Source organism: Euleptes europaea, chromosome 13 (assembly GCF_029931775.1).
Source record: "Euleptes europaea isolate rEulEur1 chromosome 13, rEulEur1.hap1, whole genome shotgun sequence".
Lineage (NCBI taxonomy): Eukaryota > Metazoa > Chordata > Lepidosauria > Squamata > Sphaerodactylidae > Euleptes > Euleptes europaea.
Window position 1 is genome coordinate 7,222,510 of NC_079324.1, and position 12,130 is coordinate 7,234,639.

Below are 12,130 nucleotides of genomic sequence, written 5' to 3' on the forward strand. Positions count from 1 at the left end.
AACATTGCCACCCTTTTGCTACCCAAAAGCAATATTAAATTGAAGAGAACAAGTGCCCCACTAGCTAAACGTTTATTGAAAATAATCATGATCCCTCTGATTTTGTATTTTGGCCTGTGCAGAAAATAACTGGTAAAAATGAAAGTCTGCTATTGAAAAAAGAAGCAGATTGAATTGTTAGACTCCAGACACTGACACCTAAAAAGGGTTAAATTTATATCTGGCATTGCATCAGCTTCTGTAAAATATAAATATTGGGTCAACTAGACACTGGTTTATAGAAGGGTCCTTCCATTGGCAACTTGCTACTGACTTATACTCTTTTTTAAAAAAATGCAAGACTAACAGGTTGGTAATATTCATTTAGGCACAAATAAGATTCTTTAAATTTGAGTCAAAACCTGTCGGGTGCTGTACAGTTTTATCTTATCTCTCTCACAAGGATTTTTCTTTCTTTCTCCTCCATGCAATCTCAAGGACGAATAAACTCTAGCAGTTTTGTATATAGTACAACTTGTATTCTGACTTTTAGTATAATATTTTATTTGCTTATATAATTTTAACTAAATAACTATTTATATAAACTCAGTAATATAATTACATTTTTGTATATTACAGATTCCCCTGAAGAAGCCTCCTGAGTGAAATGTGTTGGGAATTTTAGCTTGGTAATAAAATGTATTTTTATCTATTTTGAACCATCGGTCTTGACCTTATTTTTTATCTCCTTGACTGGTGCACCCATTTTATTTCTCCTTACCCTACTCTGGCCACACAGTTGGTGCAACCAAGTGTATTATTTGAATCAATTTTTGGATCCTATATTTTTGAGGAGATGTTATGGTAGTCCTAAATAATGCATTTTCTGAATTCCCAGGAAGACTGGTACCTAACTGAACAGAGCAAACAAATTTCTTGGATCTCTCCAAGTTACTCCAGCAAAACTAGTCTGGAGTGTATAGTTTGAAAACCACAACTATGGGCACCTTCTTATTGATTTATTTATTTTATTTGCAAAATTTATAGCCTGCCTTTCTCCTTTCACATCAGGCCCACCAATGTGGCAAACAGATTAAAAATATATATAATAAAATATGTCTTAGAAACCACTGAAATCAACAAAAACACATCATCAAAACAATTAAAACCAAAAGTAAAATACATGAAAAAGCATAAAAACCACAATTAAAACATAGGGCAGGAAGAAGGGTTCTGAAGCAGCAGACCTGTAAGAGTTAAACATTGAGAAATATTATTATTAAAACTCCAAACTCAGAGGGCCTCTGGAGAGATATATTTAGGAGTTAAAGACAGACGAGAAGAAAATTCAAGAGAAGATAACTTTACAATGCTGTTGTTTATCTCAAGGCTAGCCAACAGACAGGCGTCTGAGTGTCTGAGAATCATTAGGGAGTAAAAGATTAGTTGTAACTAGATGAAATGCCAAGTGTTAAAACAATGGACTGTATACATAAGTTTCTTTAACCAATCATGATTATTGCTGCTTTATGATTCACCAATCAAATGTATGTATAATTAAAACCAATGAAAGTTATTTTGATTTCTATGGATCATCCCCTAGACCTCTGAGCCCAATGAAAAGCTATGATGTAATATGTATAGTTAAAATATTATAATGAGCTAATTAAAAGGTTATATAAGTCTGAACACAGTTTTGTCTGGGGCTCCTAACTCCATTTTGAAAGCCTCTGAAGGGCAGAGTCTGGAGACTCAAATAGCTATTTGAAATAATAAATCTGATTCTTCCAAAGCTGGCTTTGAGTCTTTGTGTTTGAAAATCTAGCTCCTGAAGCCTGCTGCAACAGTTCATTGAGGGAATGTCACTCAAAACAAACAAGTCTCTCACTGGCAGAAGATGGCAACAGAAGGGAACAGAGGACTCTCCCTGGGGAGAGAGTGCCAGAGTTTTGGCGCCACCATCAAGAAGGCTCCTGGGTTGCCACCTGCCTAATTTAAGAAGATGTCGGTCCCACTTCCTTTCAGCTCTCCCATGCATGGTTTGGACACAGTGGGCCAACAGGGCTTCATGAACTCTCACAAGAGGAATCTTGCAAATGTTCAGGCAGCTTTTCAAAATTCCTGGAAAGCGATGAGAAAAGACGTATTAACTGTTCTAGTTGTAGGGCTGCCAGGTCCCCCCTCTCCTCCGGCGGGAGGGTTAGGGTTAGGGTTACGGGCAGAGCTCAAAGGGTCGCACTGACGCACCGACGCGCATGCGCGTCACCTCTGGGTTACAACCAGAAGTGCTGCCTCACAAAGAGCCTTATACCACTCAAACTCTTAGTTTGAGTGGTAAAGGGCCGCTTGCGATGCAGCACTTCCGGTTGTAAATGCATTGCAAGGGGCCTTTTACCTAAAAAAGGCGGCACTTCTGGTTTTAAACCGGAAGTGATGTGCCACGGTGTTTACATGCGCGTGCACATTTGCCCACCGACCCTCAGGTGGTCGGCGGGCAGAGGGGTAAATTGCCGGGGGTTTGTCCGCCACCACTGGGCACCTGGCAACCCTATCTAGTTGGGGAGGGGGCAGGGACAACGGAGATAAGTGGTGGCAGAAAGGCAAGGGTGAAGGTAGAAACTGTCACTCCCCCCAGTCCACCACCCAAAGCTGCAATTGTGCCTTGCCTCATTATAGAGCTGGCCCTGAAAACAGCTCTGCATCCCCAGTAAACACAGACAGTTGAGGTGACATTTATATTGGGGGGGGGAGAGGAAATCTCTCTATTAAATTTCCTCTTTAAGGTCAACAAACTCCTGCAGCACTGGCTGTAGTGTAGTGAAATGTGCACATCTGAAACCTGTCTACAGTCATGAGAAGGGAATCTGCAAAGTTCTCAAGTGAGCAGAGGCGGATCTACTATGAAACTGATGAAGCTTAAGCTTCAGGGCCCCTAATCCTGGAGGGGCCCTTTGAAGCAACTTTTTTTTAATGAGTGAATTTCTCAACAAAATCAATGGAGTTTTTTAGTGATAGAATCATAAGCCAATGGGTTGAAGTACTTAATATTGACTTTACAATATGCTCTAATACCCATTTCATATGGCCTCAAAATGTCCCTGTAATTGGTCAAATTTCAAAATTTTATCTGGGGCTTGCTGCGCCCGAACCCCCAGCTGTAAGGGCTCGCTGAGCTCGCCAGAATCTATTCATAGCCTACATTTTGGCAGCTGGATCCTCAAATCCTTCGTTGGTGCTCGGCTTAATAGTTCCCTAGCTCAGCCCTTAGGGTAGAGCCAATCGGAACCATAAAAAGACGTCTGAATTCTCAATTCAGGCTGCACTTGTCTCGCTTGTGCATTTTAACACCAACAATCATATTTTCACCTCTTTATCCTAACAAGCCTCCTCTGATGACCTTCTACGTCCCTATTATTTATTTATTTATTAGTTAAATTTATAGCCCTCCCTCATTCCCGGTCAAAGCTGGGCTCATGGCAAGTGTTATGATCCTAGGCCTCAAGTGTGGCCTACAGGCCCTTGGGAGGCCTATATTAAAGTAGTTACCAGGCCTGCATCTCCCAGGTACCCTCTGGCCCTTGTGACTGGTGGAAGAGGATTTGGAGGGAAGGCTAGGGCCAATCAGGGGTAAGGGAGTGGTGCCTGGGCAGAAGGAATAAAAGGCCTTGCCTGAAAAGGGAGGGGGTTCACTCCTAGGGGGCAGGGCTGGGGAGAGGCTGCTGCAGACAGAGGAATCCCTCATCCAGGAAGGGGTGAGTTAGCCTGAGGCCTAGTGCCAGGAGAGGGCTAGGGATAGTAAAGACAGATGTGTTAGGGTTTTTATTTGTTTGATTGCCTGACTTTACTGGTTTTGTCATCCTATTGTGGCTTGAGTTATTATTATTACACCTCTTTAATAAACTGTTTGTTACTCTGCCTGGGTTCTCCACGCCTCATTTGGTCACCTAGAAAGTACACCCTGTTGGTAGAAGAAACAGCCAGGGGCAGGGAGGGTGCTCTGGGCCCTCCTGAGATAGGCCCATACCAGAGTAGTGGGAGCTACTGAAGATCCTATTCCTCTCCCTTACCTGACAGCAGGTAACAACAATCATAATAAAATCATATATACCTAAAATGTATAAGTAATCAATAAAATTCATAAAACTATTCAATACAATTTATACAGTTAACAAAATGGTACTCATATAATTACAGGGCCATTGGAGGCCTGGCTAAACAGCCAAATCCTTATATCAGAAGTCCTGAGGGGGAGGGAGGCCAGTAACAATGACAACCTGTGGTTGCCCTCAGTTGTAGGCCTGGTGGAATAGCTCGGTTTTACAGGCCCTGCGGAACTTCTGAAGGTCCCGCAGGGCCCTGATGTCACTCAGAAGAGTATTCCATCAGGCTGGGACCAAGGCCGAAAAAGCACTGGCCCTTGTTGAGGACAACCACGCACTTTTAGAGAATGAACCAGTACTTTTCTCTGTGCATTGATGTTGGGTGGTGTGACTTTCATTCCTCCCAATGTTCTTTTTCTTTGTTTTTGGTAAGTTTTGAATTATTTTTGCTAGTGTTTAGTGTTAAAGATGTATAGGTGAAGGCGTGCTTCTAAGCTTGGTCCATAGATAGCATGGATGATATTTTTATGTGTATATTTCTACTGGGTTCGTTAACCAGCAACTAGTGCTTCAGTTCCCAAATTTACCGAGATATTTCTGTTTTCTAGCGTAAAACATTTTATATTTTGCTTATTCAGTTGAGTTTTTTGGAGTCCTGGCGTATTTATCATTTCCTGAATTTCTAGTGGTAGAATTCTTTGTAGACAGTTCAACATAAGTATTCATGTAGGTCATGTCAAGGGTAATGCCTTTACAATGGTTGACCCGAGTCTTTCTTCCTCATGGCATTTTCGGTCCTCCTCAGTGCTATCTATTGAGTTTTTATATAACTGTTGTTTTGCTTCTACAACATTTTTTATTCACATCAGTGACTGACATGTGAGATAACCCAGTACAGCAATTTTAATCCAAATCTGTGATGTAGTAGTTCATTTTTTTAAAAGTTGTGATCTGCCATAGAACAACCCTATTGAAGAAGATAACAACCGTTACCCAGACCTCGTTGCTGGTGGGAAGGGACTCACTCGATGGCTCATTTTAAAGAACTCCTCCCCACCACCCTGTTCTCCACCATTTGGGCCTCAAGGTCCTTGCAAGGACAGCAAGGCCCTTTTGACCTTATTGGATGTTGCCCTATTGTTGCTAGTTGTGAAGGGGCCCCCATAACAGTTCAAGCTTCAGGGCCCCCAAAATGTATGTCTGCCACTGCAAGTGAGCAAAGAGGAAAGTGAGAGAAGGGAGCAGGCAGCAGGGGCACCCAGGCCTCCTCGAAAGACTGGCCTCCTCCAAGTGATTTGGCACTCGAAAGTCAGGAGCATTCTGAGAGGAATCAAAAAGAAGCCGACAGGAAAGCGACAGCCTTCATAAAAGCAAGCGTCCAAGCCTTACTTTGTGAAAGAGCTGGAGAAGAGTCCGATGAATGCAATAGCTGCTCCAGAGGCAGCCGTCGTCCTGCAGCCGATCCGGTCAGTGAAGATGCTCACAATGGGAGAGCAGAAGAAGATCATCCCCATGCCCAAAGATCCAACCCAGGCTGTAGGGAAAGGAGGAGAGGACATTCAGTCTTGCTGGGGTCAGCTGAGCATCAGAGAGAAACAAGCCATGCTAAACTCAAGTGTTCTAAAGGACAGAGCTAGAATCGAGTCCGGTAGCTTAGAGACCAATAAGATTTTTGAGGTATAAGCTTTTGAGAGTCAAAGCTCCCTTTGTCAGATGCGTTGTCTGGCAAGAGGAGCTTTGACTCTCGAAAGCTCAACAACCCCCCCCCCCAATCCTGTTGGTCTTGAAGGTGCTACTAGACTCGAATCTAGCTCTTCTACTGCAGACCAACACAGCTACCCTCTGAAACAAGAGAGACAAACCCAGGTCTGTGTAATAGGCCTTGCCTCAAACCCAAGAAAAAAGCCCTCCCCCTTCCCCACAATTGGGGCCACCACCTCACCAACTGGGCACCATGTGTTGCAACTGCTCTTGCCCATGGAGAGCCACCACCCATCTCATCTGCCGAGTAGCAGAGACCTGTTTATAAAACACCTCGTTTGGGATATAAATAAAAGGGTCATCTCTTGAAGATGTGAAATAAACGTTGCTCATAACAGATCTTCTCCCCGTCTGCAAGGAGAGAACTTTGCCTTAAAGATGAGCCAGTGTCTCCCCACTGGCTTGAGATGAGTGAACCGTACATGTCTGAATTTTGACTGTGTTCACTTGAAGGAAAGCTGGAGGTCCAATGGGAGAAAAGGGGGAGTCATAGGATGGGGCTAGGGTTGCCAGGTCCCTCTTCGCCACCAGCAGGAGGTTTTTGTGGTGGAGTCTGAGGAGGTTTGGGGAGGGAAGGGAAGGGACTTCAATGCCATAGAGTCCAATGGCCAAAGCAGCCATTTTCTTCAGGTGAACTGATCGCTATCGGCTGGAGATTAGTTGTAATAGCAGGAGATCTCCAGTTACTACCTGGAGATTGGAAACCCTAGATGGGGGCAGACAACAGGACCATCAAGGGAGTGCATGGAAGATGCTCTTCTCTGGTTGAACAGGAAATTTTCAAGGATGGATACAGGTTACCTAGATGGTGCGGGGGAGGGGAGTTATGGATGTAATTATATGAAGGGAAAGATCTGCATTCTTTTCTCTCAACTTCTTCATCTTACTGGGAACCTACAAGGGCCGCCTATAGCCTGTTCAGACATGCATGTTTATTGCAACACCAAAGATGCCATCTGCATATAGGGAACTGCCAAGAGGGACCCCAGCCAGTGTCTTCCTGTCCCCTCTAACATCAGGGTTGTCAACAGAGGCAGTACACCAACTAGGGTTGCCAGCTCAGGATTGGGAAATCCCTAGATATTTGGGGGTGGAGCCTAGAGGGCAGGGTTTAGGGAGGGGAGGGACCTCAGTGGGGTATAATGCCATAGGGTCCATTCTCCAAAGCTGCCATTTTCTCCAGGGGAACTGATTTCTGTAATCTGGAGATCAGCTGTAATTTCAGGAGAACTTGAGGCCCCACCTGGAGGCAGGCAACCGTAACACCCATTCTGTGGCACACTGTCAAAGGATTAGATGATGGTGTATGTTGGAACCAGTCCTCAGGAGGAAAGGTGCTGCGCGCCAATGGCTTTTGGTTCCAAATCAGCAGCCAGAAGTAGCAGGAATGCCGATGGCAGCAGCTATTTGATTCCATAGGTTAAAATATAACAACAAAACCAAAATCCTGTTCTTGCTGCTATTGAGCAAGAGCTATCACCAAGTTTGTATACTTCGGGGCACAATGCAGTGTTTGCTGATTGGTGACGTGCCCTCCTTTTGTAGGGAGCAGCTCTTGCTCCAGAGTGCATGTTCCAAAGGACCACTGTTCTATGGAGATAAGTGTGGAGAGAAACATCCTCCCCTCTAAGTTGTGCTCGTGATAGCAGCACAGGATCACACCTTAGAATGTGCTGTGGTGTGGAAGTAGCTAAACTTCTGAAGGCAAGGTAATCGAAATGTCCTATTGAACCCCATCAGAACAAAGCTCAGTTAGACATTTTATTTGTACTGTGTTCAACAGGTATGCTGAACAGGGTTGCCAGCTGTGGGTTGGGAAATTCCTGGAGATTTTGGGGGTGGAGGGCGGGGTTTTGAGAGGGGAGGGAGCTCAGTGGGATAATACTGCCATAGAGTCCACCCTCCAAAGCAGCCACTTTCTCCAGGGGAACTGATCTCTGAAACCTGGAGACCAGTTGTAATTCCAGGAGATCTCCAGCCACCACCTGGAAACTGGCAACCCTAACTGAATGCTCTTGAGATTGTGCCCACTGTCTTAGCGTTTTGCTCCCATGTGCTTGGCATTTGGATCAGTGTGCATTTCAAGCCACAATGAGGCTCAGAGGAAGTTTTTGGGGAGATCTTTCTTGTCATTATAGAAGGCTCACCCCAGAGGGCAGCACCAAGGCCAAACTGTAACAAAGTGGGGCAAATTCCAAAAAGTACTAAAAAGCCTACTCAGAAAAACACTCCAGAATGTTTTCTTGTGTCTCATATGTTTTGAATACAACTCTTCAGATGAAATTGTAATTTTTTAAAAGACTATATAAATCAAATAATAGATTGCAACGTTTAGAATGTAGAAAAAATTATCTTCCTGAAATGACAAATGTATGCAGAACTGATATCGAAATATTTATTTAAAAATAATTCATAACTTCATTAGTTTATAAGTTAGACATTCACTGTTGAAAGTATTTTCCCTCTTCCTTCTGGTTTATTTAAAATTAAATAAAATTAAAATGTGCTCTTTTTAAAACCCTCACTGGAAAACCCTCACTGGTGTGGGTAACTGCCCCATTTTCTGCAGTGAAAATTGATGCAAATAATTAATTTACTTTCTCCACAATAGCCCCATCTTCCTTTAGCAAACCTTTTCACCTCTTTTTTGTTCAAGGTATCAGCTACCTCCTTGGCTGGTTTCCTGATTCTGGTGTTTTTTAAAGAAATTCTTATTTTTAGTCTTACAGCTCATTCCTGAGCCTTGCGGTGGGCACAGTATAGCCGAGGCGCCGTCGTGGTGCCTCTAAAGAGGTTCCCTGGCAGACGCAAGGCTTTAAAAGGCCTTTTTTGAAGGTTTAAAAAGAAAATGGGGCTTCCCCCCCATAGAAAACAGCAATGCTCTGCCAGGAAAACCTGGCGCAGCAATGCTGTTCCTGGAGGGGGCATTTCCAGGATGAAGGAGGGCCTTTGGAAACTGACTACCATCAGCTACGCCCCTGGGAACGCCCCCCCCCCCCCGTGCCGGCGCCGCATTTCTCTTCTGGGATTTAGGTCCCAGAGAGACTGTGGCGTCGGCAGAGCAGTGTGCAGCTCCACGGCGCCCAGGTGCCGACAAAACTGCCCCCACCGCCAGCGTAAGTGCCTCTTGTGGTAAAAGGCCACTTACACTGGCAGCAGGGGTCACACTGCCTTCAGAGCACTTTCAGCCCCCCACCTCAGGAATGCACTGTTAATGTTTTTTAGCAACCTGTTTCTCATATTCTCTTTTCACCTATCTTAAAATCACCTTACCTTTACTTTGCCAGAGTCTGTACTTCACCTTATTAAGAGAAGACTTCCACTTTTTAAAGAAAGCCTCATTGCCTTTCATGGTTTCCTTCCTTTGTTCCTTAACCATGCTGGCATCCTCCTAGATTTGATGTTACCTTTCCTAACTTGGGGTATAGATTCTATTTGAGCTTCCATTACTGTGGAATTAAGTTATTTCCTAGCATCCTCTTGGGGTGTAAAACTCTTTAGCCTACATTTCAGTTTTGTTTTGACTAATCTCATTTTTTTGAGATTCTGAACAAACATCTGTTCACATTAATACTAAACATACATCACTGTTCCCAGTCAGTCCACCCCTCACAATCTTGCAGCAATTCCTGAGTCTACCTGACCTAGGGATGCCAGCCTTCAGGTGAGACATGGGGATCCCCCAGAATTACAGCTCATCTCCAAACGACAGAGGTCAGTTCCCTTGGAGAAAATGGCAGCTTTGGAGGGTGGACTCTATGGCATTGCTTGTATTCCACTGAGGTCCCTATCCTCCCCAGGCTCCACCCCCAAATCTCCAGGAGTTTCCCAACCTGAAGCTGGCAGCGCTACCCCCCTCTACCTCGAAAATTTTAAAAAGACTTACTTTTTACAGTCTGTAATGGCCGCTTCCTCTCCAAAGTGTCATGGGAAAACTCAGTTTCCCATGAATGCTTGCAATGGGCCAGCGCTATTACCTAGTGTAGGTAGGTGGCAACTGGAGAAAAGGCCTTCTCAGTCATACCACCAAAACTGTGGGATTCCCTCCCCAGGGAAATCTGTCTGTCTCCCTCTATCACTTTTGCCAGAAGGTGAAGACTTTTCCTTTTGTTTGTCATTCCCTTAATCCTCCTTCCTGTTTTTTATTGCTGTTTTACATAGATTTTTTTTCTTAATGTTGATTATATAGTCTTTTAACTGTTCACCCCCCGGAGGGCTCTACTTAAGTGAAAAGCCAAGTCCAGGGTTTCCTCCCCTCTAGTCTGCTCCATGACCAACCGTCCCAAGCAACAATCATTTAGACTAGGTGGGAATTCTGTCCATTTCTCATGACCTGAACACACATTATCCTGGTCAATAAGAGGACTGTTGAAATACTTTTGGTATGGGGTCAGCTGGTCCCCAAACATTCCCCAGTGCCCAACAAATTTAAAGTGTCCCTCCCAGCACCACCCTTTCATCCATGCATTGAGACCCCTCATCTTTACCTGTCTAGCTGCCCCTGAACATGGAACAGGCAGTATTTTTTTAAGAAACTGTGGACATTAACCTCTGGCCTAGCAACTTAATTTTTTCCCTCCAGGACTTCCCAACATCCTGAGTGTCAATGCGCACCACGACTATTGACTCCTACTCTCCACTACCTACCAGCCTATCCAGACAGTGGCTAGCATCCACAAACTTCACCCAAGCAAGCAAGTCCATTTGCTGTCAAGAGTTAAGGGAAGTTCTGGATTGCATCCAACGATTACTAAAAAGAGAGACTTTTGCCAATAGGGTTCTTGAGGTAAGAGTTAGTCAGAAGTGGTTTACCGTTGCCTTCTTTTGTACAGTACTAACCAGGGTTAGCTGAAGCGGCACAGCCGTTGTGTACGAAAGATCCTTCGCCAATATCACCTTCCACTACTGCTACTGCCCAGTAGTAGGAATCCCTTCGAGGATTCCTCCTCCCCCATCACCACTGGAACTGTCTGTTCTCTTCTGCTGATGTGGCAGTTGATCCCTGAAGGGGGTGGACACATCTTAGTCTGGTGTCTCAGCTGTGACCACTCCGCCTTGAGTGACTCTGCTAGGAGTTGAGCCTCTTGACAAAGTCTAGGCCACTTACAGTATTGCTCCCAGCTTTACTGAAACACACAAACCCCCTTACCATGTTAAGGTATGTATCCAAGAGGGAAAATAGCATGTTATAAAAGAAAACTAAAATGGCCAGAGTACTCAACTTCATGCTTCCCAAAATCCTCAACACAAAGAAACATGCCATTGTAAGAACAGACACATTTTCTAAATTAATTATGGGTGTGTTTTTTGTTTTGTTTTTTTGCTTCCAATAGCCAATTTATTCAAAACCTTTTTCTGTAATAAACTGAGACTAGATAAAGAAGGACTGAATAATTGAGAAACGGTAGGGCACCTCAGGGGATCCACTTAACACCAACAATCTTGTTCAGTCTGGGAACAAAATATAATTAGAGAAAGAGCAGGAGGGGAGCAGACCCAAATGCAACCAGGCTTCTTTGGTTATGAACAAGGGGCACAGTGTGTAATCCAAGCACTTCTAATAGGATTACGTGGCTTCCTTCCAAACAGCTACCCTGAACAGCTACAGAAATGAAAGGAGAAGGGTGGAAAAAGTAAGGAGCCAAGATTAGAAAGACTCATTAAACTGGAGATGGCCAAAACTGTTCTTGCCAACTAAAGCCAAAGCAGTGAAATGTTACATGGCCGCTGCAGGGCTTGTAACGAATGGACTGCTGGAGTTGTTAGGGGAAATTACTCCAAGAAACATGGAAATAAAAGCATCAGGCAGATTCCTTCAATCTAATGGGCCAGACTCAGAATGTAATTAAGATGGATTTATACATGAAGAGCTGCCATTTGAATCTGGCCTGAATTCAGACTCACAGGAAAAGATCAAAAGACTTGACCTGAAGTTCAGAAAACTTAAAGAAAAAGAAAACTCTAGAACTGTGAACTTACATGTAACGCACTCCCTTCAGCCGTCTTGGAAGGGAGATACAAAAAGATACCATATGCAGGACGATTATGCCCCTGCTCTGATGGGAGTACTGAGACCCTTGAGCACGTTGTGTTTGAATGCAAAATCTACAACAAGATACGAGAAGCCATTCTTTCTGTATTATCGGACCTCCCAGGGCGATCCAGAGCCTTTAGTCTTTCTAACATGCTCTTAGACAAGGATATGGAGATAACTTTTAAAGTGGCCAAATTTGGGTGGCAAGCAATGAGGACCAGGCGTGCATGGGTCGAACTTAATGGTTGAGCGATTT

General features: G+C 44.1%; 1 protein-coding gene across 1 annotated transcript in view; it reads right to left on the reverse strand.

Moving 5' to 3' along the window:
• SLC16A2 (solute carrier family 16 member 2) overlaps nucleotides 1–12,130 on the reverse strand; it is a 157,129-nt gene that overhangs the window by 18,849 nt on the left and 126,150 nt on the right. Inside the window, exon 5 of the mRNA XM_056859733.1 lies at nucleotides 5,469–5,613. Within this exon, the coding sequence (XP_056715711.1) occupies nucleotides 5,469–5,613 (145 nt within the window). The remainder of the gene's footprint in view (nucleotides 1–5,468; nucleotides 5,614–12,130) is intronic.